At 36.4% G+C, this 22,636-nt stretch overlaps 2 protein-coding genes across 7 annotated transcripts in view; one reads left to right on the top strand and one right to left on the bottom strand.

Annotated features, from left to right (window-relative positions):
- The first annotated feature begins 707 nt into the window (after positions 1–707).
- On the top strand, positions 708–5,122 carry kctd10 (potassium channel tetramerization domain containing 10). Its single transcript, XM_055198663.2, has 7 exons — positions 708–864; positions 1,652–1,865; positions 1,949–2,118; positions 2,191–2,277; positions 3,155–3,207; positions 3,298–3,493; positions 3,572–5,122. Exons 1-7 carry the CDS (start codon positions 862–864, stop codon positions 3,788–3,790), a joined length of 942 nt encoding a protein of 313 aa, XP_055054638.1. The 5' UTR covers positions 708–861; the 3' UTR covers positions 3,791–5,122.
- The window catches only part of myo1ha (myosin IHa), a 43,611-nt gene continuing 25,922 nt past the window's right edge, over positions 4,948–22,636 (bottom strand). For 4 of the 6 annotated variants that reach the window (XM_055198655.2, XM_073860515.1, XM_055198657.2 and 1 more), the window contains 21 exons: positions 21,805–21,910; positions 21,598–21,678; positions 20,995–21,086; positions 19,548–19,642; positions 19,369–19,415; positions 17,067–17,147; positions 16,196–16,301; positions 13,694–13,811; positions 13,010–13,123; positions 12,843–12,919; positions 12,702–12,770; positions 12,358–12,442; positions 12,114–12,276; positions 10,477–10,560; positions 10,275–10,368; positions 10,130–10,185; positions 9,910–10,045; positions 9,762–9,832; positions 6,891–6,988; positions 6,711–6,810; positions 4,948–5,439 (listed from right to left, as the gene is read on the bottom strand). In XM_055198655.2, the coding sequence (XP_055054630.2) occupies positions 5,413–5,439; positions 6,711–6,810; positions 6,891–6,988; positions 9,762–9,832; positions 9,910–10,045; positions 10,130–10,185; positions 10,275–10,368; positions 10,477–10,560; positions 12,114–12,276; positions 12,358–12,442; positions 12,702–12,770; positions 12,843–12,919; positions 13,010–13,123; positions 13,694–13,811; positions 16,196–16,301; positions 17,067–17,147; positions 19,369–19,415; positions 19,548–19,642; positions 20,995–21,086; positions 21,598–21,678; positions 21,805–21,910 (1,900 nt within the window). In that variant the 3' untranslated portion in view covers positions 4,948–5,412. Of the gene's footprint in view, positions 5,440–6,710; positions 6,811–6,890; positions 6,989–9,761; positions 9,833–9,909; positions 10,046–10,129; positions 10,186–10,265; positions 10,369–10,476; positions 10,561–12,113; positions 12,277–12,357; positions 12,443–12,701; positions 12,771–12,842; positions 12,920–13,009; positions 13,124–13,693; positions 13,812–16,195; positions 16,302–17,066; positions 17,148–19,368; positions 19,416–19,547; positions 19,643–20,994; positions 21,087–21,597; positions 21,679–21,804; positions 21,911–22,636 lie in introns of those variants that run through there. The other 2 variants (XR_012365222.1, XM_073860516.1) reach the window with 2 other exon arrangements.

The raw sequence follows: 22,636 nt of genomic DNA on the forward strand, positions 1-22,636 counted from the left end.
TCAGTATAATAAAAAAATCAATATTTAAAGGGATAGTTTACTTAAAAATAAAAATTCTGTCATCATTTACATACCCTCATGTTGTTCTAAACATGTATGAATTTTTTTTTTCTGATGAACACAAAAAAATACATTTTGAGAAATGATGGTAAACACACAGCAGATAGTGACCATTGACTTAGTAGGAAACAATATTTTGGAAGTATTGTGATAAATGATTAAGAAAATATTTTGATAAATGATGATAAGCACTCAGTTGGTACCCATTAAATTCCATCATATTTTTTATTCCTACAATAAAAGTCAATGGTTACTATCTGCTGTGCGTTTACCATCATTTCTCAAAATATTTTCTTTTGTGTTCATCAGAAAAAAGAAATTCATTCAGGTTTAGAACAACGCGAGAGTGACTAAATGATGACAGAATTTTCATTTTAAAGTGAACTATCCCTTTAAGGGGCCTTTTCTGACGCCAATAATATAAATACTGTACGTAAAGAAAACAAAAACATAATGGTTTCCCCACGGTGCATGTTTAAGCACTGTTTCAATGATATTTAATATTTCTATTTTCTGTATCAGAGGAAAAGTTATTGTATCTTAATAACTACTTTTATTATGGATCTTTTTGTTCAATACAAAATTATTATGTGTATAATAGCAACAATAACAGGAAGATTGCCCAGGCGTGGTTATTTCCCATCTACTGTAATGTACTGAAATTTAAAGCGCGAGCCTGCATTCGCTCAGCGAGCTGAGCTCGTACGGCGCGTAACCTTGCAGCCTCGTGCACGAGTCGGGGTTGCAACCGGAAGTGAGCTAATTCCAGACCAAGAGGCCCGAAAGCATCGGGGTATTTCTATGGTAAATTATAACATTTTTCCCTTTATTACACTATATTCGTTGCTCTCCTCCTTTGTATTTTATTATAACTAATTATGTCGTGTAATTGTAGCCTTTATTGATTATTCGCGTTTTTATTTCCGTAAAGAAATGAAGATAACAAGTTGCTTGCTAGTTTAGCTATTTTAACTCCAGTAGTCATCCGTTTCTGAAAAGTAACTAAAAGAAATTGTTTCTTTGCTTATTGTTCAGTTGGTAACGATGCATTTACACACATATACAAAAATAAGATAACTTTGAAATTTATTAAGTTAGATTTATAAAATACACCAGCAGGTTTTGATGTGACGTTATTTACGCCCTCTCACTGAATGAGAGATTTGTTTTGTTTTGTTTAATGTTTGGCTGTTAATTTATGCATTCACGTGGCATATTTATATAGAAAGCATTTAACATCAACTTTAGTGGGTTAATATATAAAATATGTATTTTGTTAAAATAACTTCTGGGAAATGTCTCATGTCTGAATTAAAATTCCATTAATGAGGATAGATACCATTAACACTGTACAAAATAAAGACAGATAGCTAGGTAACGTTAGATACTCTTCGACTTACTTGCAACCTAATACTGTTTTTGTTTATATGTGTCTCGTTTATATCATTAAATTTACATTTATGTATATGCCAAATGCTTTTATTCAAAGTGACTTCAGCATATACAATTTAGCAATTTATGCGTTCCCTGAGAATCGAACCCACAAACTTGTGTGCCGCTAATGCAATGCTCTCCCATCCCTGATTTCCAGGAAGAGATGTCAGGAGAAAGTGTGGTGAGCTCGGCTGTGCCGGCAGCTACAACGCGGACCACCTCTTTTAAGGGGTCCAGCCCTAGCTCCAAGTATGTGAAGCTGAATGTTGGGGGGGCACTGTACTACACCACCATGCAGACCCTGACCAAACAAGACACCATGCTGAAGGCCATGTTTAGCGGCCGTATGGAGGTCCTCACAGATAGTGAAGGTAAATGTAATGCTGTCTTCAAATACATCATCGAACAAGGCCTGTTTCAGGTTATAAGTCTAACTCTTCGACACTTTTTGAAGGTTGGATTTTGATTGACAGGTGTGGGAAGCACTTTGGGACAATCTTGAACTATTTGAGAGATGGGGTTGTCCCCCTACCTGAGAGTCGGAGGGAGACGGAGGAGTTGTTGGCAGAGGCAAAATATTACCTGGTACAGGGGCTGGTGGATGAATGTCAGGCAGCGTTACAGGTAGGATACATCTACAAAATATACACTGTAGTATTTCTGAGTATTTTTAAAAATTCATATTATTGTTTTCAGAATAAAGATGCATATGAACCATTCTGTAAAGTACCACTGGTGACATCATCCAAGGAGGAACAGAGACTTATTGCTACTGCCAACAAGGTACAAATCCTTCGCCGCTAAATGCTGTTTGGGTGATTCTCACGAAATCCAGATTTAGAAGGTGTCCAGCATCAGAATTTTTAAAAAGCCCTTGAAGCCAATTTTTTTTTGCACATATAACAAATATAACTTACTATAACCATTATTTTTGGAGGAATTAAAAAATATATTTTCTATAAAATTATTTACATTTTTTAGATTATCATTATCAAAAATGATCATTACCACAACATATTACATTAAATATATGCATTTACAATCTCATGTTTCGGTAATGAGAACTAAAAAGTTGTCTAGGTACTATGACAAACATCATTTTAACTTTTATCTGTAAAGAAAACATAAGAATTGCTTACCTGGTAGCCATCTTGAGTGTCACAGTCAATTATGTTTTTTGGAAAATGTTAGTTCTTGAGGGCTTAAACAATGATTGAAAATTGTTGCGGAGTATGAGAAAATTGATCTTGGACACATTTATATTCCTTATTATTGTCTCTACATTTACCAATGATCACCAAATACCACATGTTTCTTTTCTGTAAATTTTTATAGTATAACATGAAGCTTTTTATTTTTTAGATTTTTTAATTATAAATATTTCCATGTCAAAGAACCCAAATCCAGTCATAGAAACATTGCGGTAATGAAAATTTTCCCCTTAAATGTGGAAAAAACCTATAAAATTGATTTGTATGATGTCATTTAAAAATCATGTGCAAAATAATACATGAAGAGATGTCTGTAACTGTATGCTTCTTATTTTGATAGCATTTACTTTTTTATCAAAATCTTTCATGACACCTCATAAGTCTAATTTCGCGATAATCAACCGTTTGCTTTTTTTTCAACGAGCTTTGACGTATTTCTTTGTTCACAGCCTACAGTTAAACTGCTGTACAATAGGAGCAACAATAAGTATTCCTATACTAGGTAAGATGGCTTCAGTGTTTGAGTTGGAAAGCAAATGAAAGATACGGTTACAGAGATTTGACCTGATCTGCTTTGTCCTTATCTTCGTAGCAACTCTGATGACAACATGTTGAAGAACATTGAGCTATTTGACAAGCTGTCCCTGAGGTTTAATGGCCGGGTGCTCTTCATCAAGGATGTGATTGGTGACGAAATCTGTTGCTGGTCCTTTTATGGCCAAGGAAGGAAGATCGCAGAAGTGTGCTGTACATCAATAGTCTATGCTACTGAAAAGAAGCAGACCAAGGTGAACGGTCGTCTTCCCCTCACATGTTAATGCGTTTAATTAAAAAATATACACCAATATATGACCCGCTCCTCACAGGTTGAGTTCCCAGAGGCTCGCATTTATGAAGAGACCCTCAACATCCTGCTCTACGAATCTCAAGATGGCCGCGGACCCGATAATGCACTCCTGGAAGCCACTGGGGGCGCTGCAGGTCGATCTCACCACATCGATGAAGACGAAGAGAGGGAGCGCATCGAAAGGGTGCGAAGGATTCACATTAAGCGCCCGGATGACCGCACTCATCATCATCAGTGACCCTGCTGTTTACCCTCTCTTTAGTGCCTTAATGACCACCAGCGCTTCAGTTACGCCCCTCTGTTTGCACATGGACACGTCAGTTACGAGATTATACTACGACGAATCTGCTTCCTTATACTAGGTGATACTCAGAAATTAAATAGTATTTAATACCTTGATAGGTCACACAGAAGTTTGAATATAGCATATAGGGCAGCATGTTCAAGCCGTTAGCATGGCAAAATATGGGCATTGATTTTTAATGTGTACAACGTATAAGTAGTTTTACTGCATTGACATTCCATTTTGCCCTATTTGCTATTTTTAAAGTGAATTATAACGAATTTGACTATTATAACTATCATTAAATTATAGATTTGCATTTAAAGAATATTATCATAATTGAAGGCTCAGTCAGTTATGACCCTTATTGAGTATTAAATGTCCAGTGTAATGGTGTGCGTCATTTACCGTATTCTGTTTAAGTGAAGACTGTAGGGTTCCTGGTGCCTTATAGGTTAATACTGTGCTCTTCATGCGTGTTTATGTTTTTGTAGCTTTTGAGTTTATACCCTATTGATTTGTGATTTCTGTTTATTTGTGTTAAAGTGTAAGTGTCGGAGCCGAAATTCGCTGTGCTGTTATGTCTTACTTTGAGCGACAGGACTTTTGCGAAGGTTTGTCGGTCTATGAGTTTAGTGAAGGAGTAATTTTGCCTTATGAGAATTCAATGCAGGGACTGAGAAAACCAGACCTCCATATCACAGCACTCAATTATTTCTCATATTTTTCTTCTTGCGCAGAATTTTTATTTTTTTAGGTTAACTGCAGAGGAGAGTATAGGTGATGGTTTTTTAAAGTATGTCTTTTGAATTGTGGTCAGTAGAGGGCAGTATAGTGATATAGTCACTTCAAGATGATCAAAACCTTCATCACAATCTTAAACGCTTTCAGATCTTTACACACCAGTTTTAAATGAATCCCATCGAGTTAATTATGCCTTTGGTTGGTAGGCGATCACATACAAGACATTGAGATGTCGTAAGGAGTGTTCGGATGTATGTGTGTAATTAATTAATGGACATCAAGTACGTATGGGTGTGTAATTAGAGACTTGACCATGTTAGAGGAGCTTTAGAAAGATCAGGAGAACAAACTCCTCCCACTGCATTGCGTAGTGTCACAGATGTTTGTGCTCACTAGTTTTATTGAAGTTGTATTAAAAAAAATGAAATCTGAAATACTGTAGAGAAGTTTGTACAGATGTGCACATAAAAATGTTTTACATAGAAATTATTTATACACATGTTATCGCAAATAAAGATTTCTACAATTTTGTAGAGCAAAGTACGCATTGCTTTCTTTTATTTCTGTGGTTTGCAGGCATTATTAAAAAAAATGATTCATAGCAAGTAGTTTGCATCATGAAAATTAAATTGAGTAAAAATGTACATCATCACAAGAATGTAAAGCAATGTTTATAAAAGCATTTTTTTTTATCGATATTGCAGTCATTTGGTGTAATTTCGGTGCTTAGCCTCTTATTGAGCTTTTAGTGGTTTGAGGGACGTGGAGTAAGAGATCCTCTTCCATGAGGGTTTCCCTCATAAAATATACATCATATAAATCACCTGTTTACATCATCGAGACTTGATCCGTGGAGCCACCTGTGACAATGAAAGTGTCACTGTCTGAAATCTTAACCACTACAGAAACAAAAATGTATTAGAAAATAAAGCTACGTTCACACTGCAGGTGACCAACTTTTTTGCCCAAATGTGACCCATATCTGATTTTTTATGACGATCCGAACAGCACAAATTAAAAATTTTTCAAATCATGCCCAAGCCACTTTCATATGTGGTCCTAAATTGGATACATATCTGGTGTATTGCAATGCGATGGCATGTCGCCTTTAATCCGACTTTTACGAGCAAGATCCATATTTATTTCCGCAAACAGTGCGCTGCGTCTGACATCACGTCTTCTGCGCATACAGGTCACTTTAGGGTCTTATACGGTTCACATGAGACCGATAGCAGTTGCATTTAAATGATAATTTGAACAACAGCGCAAAAAAACTGAACTGAGCACTAAGGGGTTGTGCACACCAAAACTTTTAAGTGCGGCTGAAAACGCCTGGAGGACACCGATTGCCAGCTGTTTTATGAGCTGAGCGCCAGCTTTTTTCAGTTGAGCGCTTTGGTAGCCGTGACTGTGGGTTCACACCAGCCGCGTTTGAGGCGTCAAATTGAACATTTTGAATGAACATTTTGAGTTTACTCACTTCATTCGCGAGTGAAATTCCAGTCATCGAGACATTCACGTGAAAAATTTGTGTCATGGGAGGGGCTTCTGCGACCCGCTCGCTTCCTGTAATCACGTCACTACTAGAGCAAGCTCCTGATTGGTTAACCCGGCACGTTATTCCGCCAAAGTAAAATTTTTCAACTCGCGCATTTCCCCGCGGCAACGCTCATTGGGCGCCATTTGCACGAACAAGGCGGAATCGCATCTACCGCGCCGCACTAAAACGCCTCATTCGCGCCATGAGACCTTACAGATGTGCATCAACGCGTCTTTACATTGACTTAACGCCTCTACCGCAGCTGGTGTGAACACAGCATAATACTTGAGCTGGTTGGTTGTTGTGATACTTGTCTCGCCCCTCCTCCACTGTGATTGGACAGCCGTGTGAGAACTGACATTGACGAGACAAGCTTTCCCCCAAGGTGAATCTCTTTCGACGCTCAGCGCCGAGCGCGGATAAACCACCGAGCGGCAGTTTTCAGCAAGGAAAAAAACGCTAGCTGCTGACTTATTTGAAAAACGCCGAGCTTTCACTGGAAACAATTGAAAACATTCGCCGGACGTAAAAGCTTTGGTGTGCACGCCCCCTAAGACCTGCAGTGTGAAGTAAGCCCATCTAACCACTTACCACCATCAGATGTCCATTTTTGCCCTTATAAACCATAGGCTCTTGTCCAGTGCTAAAGTCTACACAGTTCTCCTTGCCTGCATGGATCTCAAACTTTATGCTGTGAGAGAAAAAACTGTTAGCTTAACAAGTTCTATACCAAACACTAAATTATTTAAGAACAGTTGAAAATGTCTTTACCTTCCTTGAACCACCTTGATGTTGTTCTGCTTTTTTGCAACCATAGCCAGTTTGGTTAAAGCTTCAAAGAGGTGGTCACACTCCAGTATCAGGTCCCCCTTGGATACAAAAAGAACAATATTACTACACCCTAATAATTTCGTATTTAGGTATACTGTTAAAAAAGTGGTACCCCAGCTGTCACTGGGACAGTACCCTTAAAAGGTTCCTAATATGTACCATTAGGTACAGATATGTGTACATTTGGTACCAGTAATATGTACATTTGAGATACTAATTTGTGAAAAAATCAGGGGGGTTCAAATATTTTTATTTCTGAAAAGAAATTATGAACCACAGGCTTAAGGGGATCGCGCACTGGCCGCGCAGCTTAGCACCGTGCCGTTCTAAAAAAATCTAACACATTGTTTTCTATGAGTATACGCACACCGGCGCCGCCAGGTGGCGCCTGTCCACGCCGCCCAGATGTGACTCAGGAAGTTGCTCAAATCCCTGTCGCGCCATACAGCGCCACTCACATAGCTTAACATTAAATAACATCATATTTGTCCCAAATCATTAACGATTAACATTGGCTGCTAACGTATATTTTGCATTTTGAAGTAGACGCTATCTGACGAAGCTCGCGCTATTTAATGTGCACTTACGGTTTACAATACCTCCGAGTTGTCCTTGACGCGACACGGCGCGGCCGGTGTGCGATCCGCTTTATGCTGACTATTCAGGGTATAAAGCCATTTCTTGTAACTGTAGAAATAAAATATGTATAAAAAATTTAACCTACTCTTACCCGCCCTGGGTGAGATTCGAACCGATCGAATGGTCTGGCATGAGGGTTTTGCTTTAACAAGGAGGCTTAAATCCATGAGCTCTAACATTTTTTTGCTAGAGCACTTTGAGGTTGGGAAGTGATTAGCGAATTAAAAATGCCTTAAATAGAAACAACAATTTCACAAAAGCTCCCATATATATCAAAAAAAAAATTTGCTTATATATTTTGTCCCCACTGGGAATAAAAAATAATTAATCAGAGGCAGGGATATAAAGACCGGAGGGGGGTGATAATCCCCCATCCCCTCCCCAGCAAATCGCACCCTGATAATATGCACCCTTTGGTACAAATATTTATCACTGAGGTACTAAGGCTACATTTACACGGAAACGATCTGAAGAGAAAACGCAAAAGTGGCGTTGCATTATCACTTTTATTCAGCGTTTATACAAGCGTTTTGGGGGGGGAAATCTGCGTGCATATGGTGACGCAAAAGTGTGTGATATTTAATGTAGTATGCACTCCAGGCAGCTAGGTGGCAATGTGAAGCACTGACACACAACAAAACCAAGTCCACGGGCCTGCGTCCAACCTTCTTCCTTGTTCTCCCAGGTCTCGTCCAAAACCGTCTGGTTTGTCTACGATGAATTGGCGCATCAACAATTTGAAAGAGGTAATTAATGCACCTTCTCTGATCAGTAATATTAGCATTAATATTACCACCATGAGCAGACGCGTTTATAAGATTTCTACTCTAGACGGTGGTAGGGGTGGGCGGAATGACCAAAAATCTATTTCACGGAATGAGTCATTTTATTTCACGGAACGGAATATTTCACGGTATACATGTTTTTAAGTTTATATATTTTTTGATGATAAAAACGTACAGAAATACACCACTCACTATAGCTTTTAACTAAATGCTCAACACAGTTTTAAAATATGAGCAATTTAAAGTTAATAATGTTAAAGTGAAAATGCCCAGAAGATAACTAACAACAGATAAGTCTTGATTAGACAGAATCTTGTTTTTAATTGAGTTATTAATTTTATAGACTATTGAAACTATAGTATGGCTTCATTGTATTTTGTATTTATGCATACATGCAATATGTAAAATGAACAGGTATAAATATATGCAAAAACCTACAGACACTAAATACCTGTATATGAGAGAAGAAGCTCTAGATATTATAAATGTGACAGGTGCTATGATGTGATGATCATAAAATTTGTTTTAAGGTCTTGACGCCCTTTACTTTCTATTAGACCTTAACATTTGCGTCTCTTTCTCGTCTTTCCGATCAAATATGTTTGAATAAGCAAATGGCGCGTCAAACTACATCGCTCCAGCAGCGCACGTGTCACTGATATAAACGCGAGTTTGGTCTTAGCTTGCTTAAAGTTCAGAAAACTTTACAACTATTAGCATTATGTGCGAGAAGAACTCTTTATTTGGCGTCGCAGCTCCTTGCGCTTGCCTAGAGAGACCTCTGAAACCGGCCGGCTGCTGCATGAGGAGAGAGAGAGCGCACGAGAGAGAGAGAGAGAGAGAGAGAGAGAGAGAGAGAGAGAGAGAGAGAGAGAGAGAGAGCGCGAGCAAGAGTCTCGCGGTGGATTCACTGGCACTTATTATAAAAGTTACACAAATAACTCGTTAATTTTTTTAAAGTAAACTATTTTACATGTTTCTCCGTCACACTCAGTCTAACATGCTGGAGGGCAGAGTTAGCCACGCCCACTTATTTGCATTCCGCGGAATAGACGGAATAGAAAAATCTGTTACGTCTGACATTTTATTCCGCGGTAACGGAATATACCGTCATACCGCCCAGCCCTAGACGGTGGTTTCACTTTTTGCATTTTTAAGCCCCAAAAACCCGTCACCGTGTAAACAAAAGGCACATCCGATAAAATATTTTAAGTTTTCCCCCTCGAGCGTTCTCGTGTAAACAGGGCAGAATATGAACTCCTTAGGTGCCAAGCTGTACTTTTTGAAAGAGTACATTCACAGTGACATCTGGATACCACAAAAAATCTGATGTACATTGATCCAACATAACAGAAAGTAGTATTTACTTCATGTTCGGCCTGCTTACCTTCTGTTTTGGATCATCACAAGCGACATGGAGAATCATAATGGAGTCACCCAGATTACTGACAGATACACCTGCAGATACAGGCCACAAAGATCAATTCATCATGCTGTGAACTTCAATGCAAATACATTTGTTACAACGTGATCACCTTTTAAAGAAACATAGTCTACTCTCTGTTTGATCTTAGCTTCCTCCACCATGTAGACAGCAGCCTGGGTAAAGATGAGCTGTCTTTGTCTGGATTTAAATCCATTCCTGTCATACTTCACCACAGGAACACTGTACTGCAGAGAGGGAACGTGAGGAGAACATCATAAGATCTCATTCTTCTCCGCATGATTAACATCAGCGAGATTATTTTGGTATACCTTGATACGTTCTTGTCGTATAGTTTGAAGAACCCTCATATTTATATCTTGCTCACCTTGTCAGCATGTTGAGGATGGAGTGCATAAGTTAAAAACAGAATGTGCAAAACCGAGGAAAAAACAATAAAGTATATACTCTACTGACTGATCCTGGTGTCCACAAAAGGTACGCTGATGCTCGGAGGATAGCTGTCTTTCTTTCCCTTAAACATGGCACTGGTTACTACTTTTTGTTGTAGCTGTGAAAAGGCAACAACACCAATTATCATTCATCATGGTCTCAGTCATGGTGTCATCGTCTATATGGTCAAATGAATGACACAAAGAACAAGGATATTAATATTAACCTGTGCTTTTCTCTGAGCTGTGAGTCCCCGGACATACTTCCTCACCATCATACGAGTATGCAGCTGACGCAGAATCTCTGAGGTCTACACACATCAATGTCAAAAGACTTTCCCAATAAATGATCAATGAAATAATCATGCTCATGAAATATAGTTGCTGCAGATACTTTTTGTATGCAGTATCTTAAAAATTTTTAAAGCTAATTTTCTGAAAAGTTTAAAATATAAGCACAGTTCAAAATGATTTAAGACATTAAAATACATAATTTGTACACTTCTTGGTTGTGAAATGTTTTCTAGCACCTGTGTGAACTTGACAACTGATTTGGTGCATTCACAAAAAATATTATAATTGGTTTTTAGTGCTGGGCAAAAGAGCCTAGCTTAATCTCATACAAAATAAAAGTGATTTTTGGCATAATATATGAGTTTTTTGTGTGTGTAATTATTATGTACATAAAAAATACACACACATTCATGCATGTATTTAGGAAACATTTACATGTATGTATATATATATATATATATATATATATATATATATATATATATATATATATATATATATATATATTTATATTTTTATATATTCTATATTATATATAAATGAAAAAATTCTGAAATGAATATATGTATGTGTGTGTGGTTAAATATACATAATAATTCCACACAGTACACACACATATATTATGCAAAAAAACTTTTATTTTGTATGTGATTAATCGCGATTAATCTTTGCCCAGCACTATTTTTTATTGCATAACAAAATACCAAATGAAGTGGCAAATAATAAATCTTAGAGACATTTTTGCAATTCATTAGTACTGGGCAAAGATTAATCGCGATTAATCGCATACAAAATAAAAGTGATTTTTGGCATAATATATGAGTTTGTGCTGTGTGTAATTATTATATATGTTTAACCACACACACATACAAATTAATTTCAAAATTTTGGGTTTATATATTATATAGAATATATAAAAATATAAATAAATATATATATACACACACATGTAAATGTTTCCTAAATACATACATGAATGTGTGTGTATTTTTTATATACATAATAATTACACACAGCACAAACTCATATATTATGCCAAAAATCACTTTTATTTTGTATGCGATTAATTGCGATTAATCTTTGCCCAGCACTAGTTTGAATGAATTGCAAAAATGTCTCTAAGATTTATTATTTGCCACTTCATTTGGTATTTTGTTATGCAATAAAAAAATAGTGCTGGGCAAAGATTAATCGTGATTAATCGCATACAAAATACTTTTTTTTTTTTTGCACAATATATGTGTGTGTACTGTGTGGAATTATTATGTATATTTAACCACACACACATACATATATTCATTTCAGAATTTTTTCATTTATATATAATATGGAATATATAAAAATATAAATAAATATATATACACATGTAAATGTTTCTTAAATACATACATGAATGTGTGTGTATTTATATATACATAATAATTACACACAGCACACACTCGTATATTAAGCCATATTTTTATTTTGTATGCGATTAATCGCGATTAATCTTTGCCCAGCACAAAAAAATTCTACTATTCAGACATTTGGAGACACCATTGGGGACCTCAAATTCAACATTTCTGAATACCTCTGTCATAACTGGAGGTGGAGTCAGCCATGTGGTCTTGTCCAATACAGTCTTTGGTAAGTTATTTTTCAGTCGATTTAGGTAGCTCTGTCGGACGAAAGCCAGGTATTCTGAGTTGTCTGTAGTTTTTGCCTCTCGTCGTGTGATATAGCCCTTAATAAACCTAGATGGATAGCAACGCATACCATAATCTCTTACAACTGAAAAACAACATGTACTACTACCAAGAACTAATTTTACTGACTTTTTAATAACTTTGACAGCCCAGGCTCTGCGGTCTCTCTCCTTTCGTGCCTGCACCCCCCTCCAGCAGGTCTCGATTTTCGTAGCTAAGACAAATGTTTTCAACATGAGCACTTGAACAACTGATTAAATTAAAAATCATTTACTCTGTACATGTCTACGTGCTGTATAATAAACATGATTGGAACAACTTTTCTATCAACCAATCAGATTGTAGGATTAGGTTTAGGGGCTATTACACCATTCTTATCTTATTTTAGCGGTAAGATGATCCAGTAGGACATCTTATTTGGCAAAACAGTAAGATGACAGTGAAAAAGTGAATGATATCAAATATTTTCTCACCAGCTTCTTTTTGTTTTCTAAACTCTCCTTTAGCTCTGTAACCTTTGTATTTGGCTTGTATTCGTGTAGCTGTAATAGAAACACTGTTATAATGTGATGTTGAAAATGTAAACTCTCTCCTTTGAGTTCTCTGTTACTTACCCAGTTCATGTTTGCAGATTTCAAAAGCATCTTCAGTGGCAAAAAGAGTCCTAGCATATCGTATAAATATCTTTGTCCTTGAATTAGAAGTAAAACATTTCAATTGATTGTAACTCTGAGAAGTCGAAACATTGTTAATATTAAATTTTTAGCATTTACCAGCTTACCTGCCCATTTTATACTCATCAGGCTGGTAGCCGAGATGCTTAACGAGTTTTTCCACCCCATCTGCAGGAACTCCTCTCCAATGGGGCCATGTGGCAGGACAAAGTGCTTTATACCTTAAGCATATTGTCTTAGCTAAGTATTTTATTTCATTAAAATAAACTGGAAAGCAGCAGGTGTCTCGTTTGTTTTAATTAGGGCTGGGCAAAAAAATTGATTTTTTGATTAATCGGTTTTTTTTTTTTTTACGTGGTCAATTCAAAATCGATTCTCAAAGAGCAGAATCAATGTTTTATCTTCCAGAATTATTTCCGCACACATTGAACGTAAGATTAACATTAATCTAATAACTAGTCTTCTTCACTAGATGTCACCATCAAGTCAGAGGTGTGGAAGCATTTTAGATTTCGCAAGCAAGACGACGACGATAGTGTTGTGGCTTTTAATTTCTTTTTATTAATTACCCACTTGTAAACTGCTGTTCACTGTTGTTTTTTATTAATATATTATTAAATCTATATTCATTGAGTTAAATCGAGATTAAAAAAATGTACCTGAGAACAGGAATCGAAAATTGAATCGAGAATCGAATCGATTCGATTGCTTGTGAATCGAAATCGAATCGATCTGGAACATCTGAATCGATACCCAGCCCTAGTTTTAATGGGTATTGTTTTTCAGCTTACCTTTTTAGAAAGACTTCATATCTACGCCGATATGCAAAGCCTGCTCGTCTGACCCTCAGGTGCTCCATCAACCCCAGATATTTCACTTGGTGCCTCACCAAAACTTCATCAAACTTGCCTGTGATTAAGGGAAAACAAAACAGTATATAAATCTACCTTAACTGAAATAAAAACTGATCTGCACTATTATTACATTTTTAGATTATCTTTACACTCTTAAAGGGGACATATCATGAAAATCTGACTTTTTCATTTTTCATGTTTAAGTGCTATAATAGGATCCCTGGTGTTTTTATCAATCTAGAAAATGTGAAAAAGAACAACCCAGTAACTTAGTTTTGGTAAACTATTCTCTACAAGCATATGGGGAAAAAAGGTCATTGAAATTTGTCTCCCCCTGTGATGTCGAAAGGGGATCTTATTATAATAATACCACCCCTTAATCTGCACTATCCAACCACGTTACTGCTATTTAGTGCAGAAAGAAACAGATAGAAAGAGAGGAAGTAAGAGAGAGAGAGAGAGAGAGAGAGAGAGAGAGAGAGAGAGAGCACTGCCAAAAATGACTTTCTTACTTAGTATTTTTGTCTTGTTTTCAGAAGAAATATAAAAGAATTCTTAAATCAAGATGTATTTTCTTGATGAACAAATGACTAGGGATGCACCGAATATTCGGCCACCAAAAATTTTCGGCCGAAAATGGCCCAAAAGAGCCGAAAGACTTTTATCTCCGAAACAATACGGCCGAAATGTTGTGATGACGCAAACAGAAACCGCGACCTGCACTTGCTTGTCTGAAGCAACATGTATGCGGTGTGGATGTATTTAACCGCAAAAAGCCGCTAAAGAGAGCAGTTGTCTGTACACACAGAGGCACATGCGGTTGAATGTGTCTGGTCCAGACGTGATCATCACTTCAAAGATCAGAAGTCTTGATGTGTAAACTTTAGAGAGAGTCGCGCAAATGTGTCTCATATTGTAGTCCATTAACATACACTGGCCGAATAAAGCAATGAAAAACAACATAACGTTTGCATGCTGCGCTGTTTGGGATTTGCCCTCGGTCTCTGTGTGCGCACGCGTTTAAGTGCCCTCAAAAGTGCACACACGAGTCAGATGCAAACAAGCGAAAGTAAAATCTTTTTTGTTATTGACAGGGCACATATAAACAAAATTATCTCCAAAGTAAACATTTGTTTATGTCTTAAGTGTATGTATAGATTACAGTCAGAAACCAGTCTCTGCTTATTTAAAGAGACAGTAACCTCAATTAACCTACTTAAGTCTGTCTCATTAATGGTAATCAAACAACCCAAGACAAAGAGAAAATCACTTCTGTAGCTCTAAAAATAATAATATATTTAATTTATACAATAAAGACAGTGTTATAACTCATTTAATTCGATTTCTGTAATCTGTACCTAATGCTAATGTTAGCCTTTATTAATGTGCAACTTTGTTCTTTTTTATAAATTTCTTTATTTTATTTTTTTATAAATTTCTATATTTCGTTATTTTTTTCAATTTCTTTATTTGTTATTAGATTTTCCCCACCCCCTTTTCGCTGATCTTAAAAATAATCCGATCCGTGCCTCAAATGTGATCCGAACCGTGAGTTTTGTGATCCGTCACACATCCCTAGTAAACTTAGTACACAGTGATAGCCATAAATGCATTTGTACTAATAATTGGCATAATAATTTATTTCAGCGTTTTGGTTTTTCGGCCTTGGTTTCCTCTTTTTCGGTTTTGCCAAGAATTTTCATTTCGGTGCATCCCTACAAATGACCTAAGAAAAGAAGTCTAGTTTTTAAGACAAAACATTTCAAATTTAAGTGAATTTGTGCTTAAAACAAGCAATGAAATATTTTTTTTTCTTAAATTTACTTAATACAAGAACAATTCAGCAAAAAAATCTTATTCCATTGGCAGATTTTTTTTGCTTGTTTTAAGCACAAATTCGCTTAAATTTGATATTTTTTGTCTAAAAACTAGACTTATTTTCTCAGGCCATTTGCTCATCAAGAAAATACATCTTGATATAATAATTTTTGATATTGCTACTGAAAACAAGACAAAAATACTAAGTTCAAAAGTCATTTTTTTGCAGTGAGAGAATAATTGACAGCACACGTGAGTTTTAATTTCAAGAAACCACGATCATATGGCGATCAGTGTTTGCATTTCATCAGCTAATTTGCATTATAAAGGACACACCCAAAAACGGCACATTTCTGCTCACACCTACAAAGTGTCAATTTTAGCATGTTAAAATACAGTATCTGTGGGGTACACTGGGGACACCAAAGACTTAATTTACATCTTAATAAAAATAATGAAATGTCCAGTGAAATGTCCCCTTTAAAAAATTATAAGATTCAGTTGGTTTTATGAAAAAACGTTGGCATTTTCCAAAACATCTGGTTGCACAACCGGTTCCTTGCATTTTACTATTGTTTTGTTAACATTGTCTTATAAAAGTTTTATGTCATTGTTTCTCACCTGGCTGCTTATTGTCATTGGATTTAAGGCATCGCACATACCAGGGCTCCTTAGCCATCAGAATCTCTGTCAGTCTCAGCAGGCTGTTCTTAAACTGAGTGGCCACCTACAAATTCAATTTTTATTATTTATAAAATACGTATTAGTATAGCAGAAGTGTATATTTAGGTATGCTCTTTAAAATTGTCTAAAGACAAATCTTTCTAATTGGAGTACTATTACCCACAATGCATTGTGTAAAACACAGAAACGTCCATTTCAATTGTCTAGCACTGCGTCCAAAATCGAGTACAGTGACAGTACAGATGAAGTACCTACTACTTGATCGTTAATACCGTTTGTGTGCAGTATGAATACATTCTGACATACTGCATCCGCCATGTTTTTATTGTCATGTGACCCGTATGACGTAATCAGAACAACTGTGACCATAATGTAAAATGTTTAATAAGTACAATTAAATCACTAGAAATACAATTCTTGGTACATAAATCACATAAAGAGTGGCCAGGTTCATATATTTTTTGGTATTTTTGTTACATTCACATTTTAAAATTTTAGATTTAACGCCTCCTCAGCTCGCATGGCTTCCGCAGATAGTAAAGTGTCCATCGAATGCACACTTGAAAATCTAGTCGAAGGTAGGTCAGTAGTCATCCAGGTACATTTCGCATACTTTTTTCGAATACTATGTAGTATAAAATTAGGCAATTTTGGACCCAACGTATATCAGAAAAAAACAGCTATGATTGCATTTGTGATCGCAAAGAGCATGCTTACAGTATAAACACTTATATTTAGATCATTTTATTCCAAACAGAACAAGTAGTAAAAGCTAATGTGTTGTTTTAAACAAAGCTAATGGACTCACTGTCTCAGGTCTTCTCTTGCTGTCTCCTTCATTGGCTGGAAAGCACTCCTGAATTATGGGGTTTTTAGAGAGCCGCATCACCTGATGGTTACAAACACACAAACAGAGATTCATAAGAATGCGCAAGATATAGTAAATCCACATTATCTACTGTTAACTCCTGAGGGATTGAAAATAAGTGCCAGCACTTAAAGCGATAGCCCATGATTTACTCATCCTCAAGCAATCTGAGATACATATGTCTATCATCTTTCAGACAAACACATTTGGAGATATATCTTAATAAATGACTTTGCTTTTCCAAGCTTATAGCTGTAGGAAACATGGATCAGAGAACAATTTCTGACTTTGAAAAAGCGCATTCATCCTTCACAGAGGTAATCCACAAGGCACCAATGGGTTAATAAATGTTTTCTGCGAGTAGTCGATTAAGTTTTGTAAGAAAAAATTTCCATATTTCAAACTTTATAAACTGTAATAACTATCTTCCAGTAAGGACACCAAGTTTTAGGAAGAGAGTTTTAGCATAGTGAGCGTTGGTTGCCATAGGTAGTTGCACAGTGACTCTCGTGAATCCAAGGCGTCATTACCGGAAGTTAGTATTACAGTTTATAAAGTCTAAAATATGGATATTTTTCTTACAAAATTGCATCAATTACCCACAGGAGACCTTTATTAAACCCTTGAAGCTGTGTGGATTACTTCTGTGAAGGATAAATGCACTTTTTGGGGGTTTCATGTCAGAAGTTTTTCTTTTATACCATTATAAAGCTTGGAAGAGAAATGTCATTTACTAAGATAACTCCAAATGTGTTCGTCTGAAAGAAGATGGACATATGTATCTTTGATTGCTTAAGGGTGAGTAAATCATGGGGTCATTTTTATCTTGTTCACACTGTCAGTCTATAGCCTCTTTCACACAGTAATTCTGGTAAATTACCATTAATTTACCAGAATGAATTTACCAGTAAATACAAAAATGTGCTGTTCACACATGCAGTGACATTCCGTCTTTTTACCAGTAAGACATCATTCACACATCAGTATCAAAATACCGGTAAATTCGTTGAGAAAGCGGAAGTACCTGTGGCGCGCGTTGAGTTCAGTGTTGTATTTGTAAACAATCCACGTCGTTCATATCCACGGTCCATATTTTGTTGTTTTTACGTCTGTGGTAAACTCTGACAGTCGCGAAGTTGCTCATGACCAAACAACATTGCATGAGGCGACGTCAAACCGAAAATGCGTTTTAAACAACAGTACTGTTTGCATTTTAGGCTTCACAGAGAGCGCACTAAGGACTTCGGCAAGTAGGTGGTAAGCCGTTTTAAACAACTTTGGTGAAGAAATGTGGACGTAAACTTCAGGTGTGCTCGACTTTCAACCAGCGTGTGTGGAAACGTCCTTAAAACAGTGCGGGGGTAAACGCGTCATCTGTATTAAAACATTATGATTGGTCTGAAGCTGTCAGCGCGATCTGACGTCGTCCGTTCTAAAAGCCGGTAATCCTATATTTTTCGTTCACACATAGCGCTTACCGGTAAATTACTGGTAATCTTACAACCTGTCTTACTGGTAAATTGGGAGCACTGATTTACCGGAAAGGTTCTGTTCACACATGATCTATTAACTGCAATTTACCAGTAAATTACCAGTAAAGACTGCATGTGTGAAAGGGACTTATATCTGATTTTGGTGCATATCGATTTGACAGACTTACTGTCCATATTGTGTATGACAACTGTTTAGATCCGATCTGTGCCTCCTGTAGCATTCTGCCATTTTCCGGATTATCAGCACTGTTTCTATGATGTAGCGCTGGCACGACAATCTGCCTCAACGTCTAACATTGTAAAAACTATATTCCCCAATACATGGACTTTCCCAAACACCCCTATCATTTTGTCAGAAATGCACTGCTCCAAAATTCGCACTGGGGTTGCGTTTACATGACCTGACAGCATGACATAACCAAAAAGCTACACAAATGCAATCAGAGCAATCAGACTGAAATGGATTTCCAGAAATGTGATTTCAATCGGATTTCAAACCACCTCTGGATATAGCCTGAAATGGATAAAAAAAAACAGATTAGAATCCGTTTCATTCGTTTTTTGGCCGTTCTAAATGTGATTGGATTCCAATCGAATATGCACCAAAATCGGATTTGGACTGACAGTGTGAACAAGTGTGAACTTTGATATTTGGCATGAGTATCGCTTTAAGTGCTTTTTTTAAGGAGTCAGTTTCCTTTCATCCTCTATGTCCAGCATTAGACTTTATTTTATCCGGGTGCACTTACATCTTTGATGTTCTTATACAAAAGGTCGTTGTTTTTGTCAATGAATCCTGTAAAATAAATAAATAAATAAATAAATATAATTTCTCAAACTAAGATAGAATTCAAAAGCAAGGAATTGTGAGAGTCACTTTCAAATTTCTGAAATGGATTATAAATTCAGTTTTTCTGTATTGTCTTACCAACAACGCAATAGGTCACCTCTCCTGCATAATGAAGCAGACGAAAGTCGCCTCTCTCAAGAGTCTTACGAGTCTTCTTATCAGCCAATTTATGCCTTTAGTTCACAGAAAAGCAGGAGAAATTGCTTTTATAAAACCAAATCCTCTCTAAATAATGCTTAAATGGTAGACATCTATTGCAACCAGACCATTTTTTGTTGATGTGGTTTTAAGATTTAAGGTCTGGTGTCTTATCTAGTGTTTCCTAGAATTTGAAAGCATGACCTTTACATTGCTAAGAGGCTACTTCAGGAGGTTTTTGGCACATGCTCAGTAAATCAGGAAGTAAATTTAAACATCACAAACTTTCAGACTGCTAAGCACTTTCATCAGGATATCAGTCAGTAAAAGGCTTAAAGCAGTCAAACCAGGGGGTAAACGCTTCAGTTTCAGATACAACAAGCCTTGACTGACTTAAAAGAGTCCAATTGTTGATAGTTTCAATCAGTACTGAATAAATTAAATAATACTCAATCAAAAGACATCTTGTTCAGACCAGTGTTGGGTGTAACTACAGCAGTTACTAAGTAATTAGTTAGTGTAATTTAATTACTTTTTCCTTAAAAAAGCAAAGTAAGGGATTACTCTTATTTTTTCAGTAATTTAATTATAGTTACTTCTGATGTAATTGAACTAAATGGACTGTAAAATAATTATATATAATACAATAGTGGATTTAAAGTTATATTTTTTTGGACATTTTGCCTTTTTATTAACAGTGAATGAGGACAGGAACGTACAGGGAGGAGAGAGGGTTATGGGATCGGCAAAATGGGATCAAACTTGGGTTGCCTAAAGTGCGAAAGCACCAGATGTCGAAGCGCTACCCACTACACCATCAGCTCCATAATAGTGGAATTAACATCACAATTTAAAGTCTAATGTGCATGTTTTCTATGTATCCTTCTAACTTTAAATACTTTGGTGAGTTTATAAGAATAATGGTAACACTCTAGTATAGTTTCCAATTCTCACTATTATCTGGTTGGTTATTAGCATTAATATTACTCAGATATTGGCTGTTTATTAATTCTTAAAAAGCACAGATTAATGCCTGATTCTGTAAAACCTTATTCTACATCCTTAATCCAATTTCTACCATTAGTTAAACTTAACAACTACTTTACTAGTAATAAGCAGTAATTAGGAGTATATTGAGGCAAAAGTAGTTAATAGTGAGAATTGAATCTTAAAAAATGTGACCAGAATAATGTATTTATTTTTATGTGATTTATTTGAGCCGTTTCATCTTTATATAATTTACTAAATAGGTTTTAGAAAGTAATTAGTAATAAGTAATAAAATACTTTTTGGAGAGAGTAATTAGTAACTAGTAATTAATTACTTTTGTTGAGTAACCCAACACTGGTTAAGACACATAATTGACTACATTATTACATTAACTCACGTTACAAAGTGTGGATGATTGCCCATTTTCTCCTCAAGTTTCTCAAGAAATGTAAGATCTGAGGCATCTCCTGGCCTCAGGCACTCCTCATCCTAAAATTCAACAGATAGATATTTGCTCATTCACATTACATTTAGGCCTGTGTGGATTTTGGCAGACACACATATATATGTACATCTTTAGTGTAAATCGCAGTGTATAGCATAAGATCAGAAGAGCGTGAGACTGAAGATTAGCTGTAGATGTTTGTGTGTCAGGTGTGTGACATCATTACTAGCGTCCAAAGGGTTGTCTATCTGTCTGTTTATCTATCTATCAAAATATATGTGTGTGTGTGTGTGTGTGTGTGTGTGTGTGTGTGTGTGTGTAATGCATATCTGTAATCTCAAATGCCCTGAAAGTTACTTTGATAAAAGATCTGCCAAATGCATAAATGAAAAATCACGCGTCTCCCTGCAAACCATTTTGGCATTGCCTGCCCCATGCTCTGCCACTTTGAAACATATACAGGTAATCGCTTTAGTTAGCATCAATAATATTTCATTTCAAATAGCATGCTTTTTGTCTGTCTTTTGTATATGAAGTGTTTTCATCATTCCATACCAGCACAGAGATGATTCCTCTGTGCTTCTCCTCTACCAGGTCACAGATGATTTTGTTGTTGAAAAACTGCACCGGCTCCCACTGACACACACACAGAGAAAGTGACTTATTCTCTCAACATTAGGATAAGGGATGATATCCTAAAGTTTACAGGAAACATTTAAGCAAAAATATTGTAGCACTATATCAGGATTGGTAAATGTGTACCCCAATTCCTTCTCCTTCATATTCTTCCTGTTCAGCTTTCAGTGTCAACTCAATGAAAAGTTGCTGTAGCTTCTCATTGCAGTAATTTATGCAGAATTGCTCAAAACTAAAAAAAAAAAAAAAAGATTACTTGTGTATAATAGATACATTATACAAAGAATAGCATGTATTTTAAAGGTGCATCTTAATGTCACTGGGCTCCTTAATCCTTAAAAAGTAACTTCACTGGGCTCTGGGTATTGAATGTTTCATAAGAAAGACATCCTTATATCAGCTATTAGATATTAACTGAATGTCATCAGTAGGATCATGTTTTTTTAGCCATTTTTGCCTTTATTTAACAGTGATAGAGGAGAGGACAGGAAACTACAAGGAGGAGAGAGGGGTATGGAATCGGAAAATGACCATGAGCCGGGAATCGAACTCGGGTCACCGAAAGTGCGAAAGCACCACATGTCGGAGCGCTGTCACACCATTGACTCCGACAAGTAGGATCATGTTTGGACCTGACTTTTAATGTAGGGTATTGCCACAATGTCTGTCTGTCTGTCTGTCCATCTGTTCGTTTATAGACGGTTTCATCAGACGCACGCGCATTTGTTCGGTAACGCATCTGGAAGGAACCTAACTTCCGGTCTTTGTTTGTTTAATGGTCTGGCTAGTGGCTAAACTGAACTCTGGAACAAATACCTTGTTGAAAATAACAAATGTTTTGGTTTCCTAAAGACGAGGGGAGAAGGCAATCATGGATCACCGTGACATTAGGTCAGTATGATTTGAAGTAAGGTTAATCAACTTGTTATTTATTTTGCTTATTATTAGAAATAAACTA

The sequence above is a fragment of the Misgurnus anguillicaudatus genome, chromosome 22 (assembly GCF_027580225.2).
Source record: "Misgurnus anguillicaudatus chromosome 22, ASM2758022v2, whole genome shotgun sequence".
NCBI lineage: Eukaryota > Metazoa > Chordata > Actinopteri > Cypriniformes > Cobitidae > Misgurnus > Misgurnus anguillicaudatus.

Bases quoted from the DNA above. Each gene is read 5' to 3' on its own strand.
- kctd10 (XM_055198663.2), top strand. The intron at 2,119-2,190 runs GTAGGATACATC...TATTGTTTTCAG, and splicing joins AATGTCAGGCAGCGTTACAG to AATAAAGATGCATATGAACC. The intron at 2,278-3,154 runs GTACAAATCCTT...CTTTGTTCACAG, and splicing joins TTATTGCTACTGCCAACAAG to CCTACAGTTAAACTGCTGTA.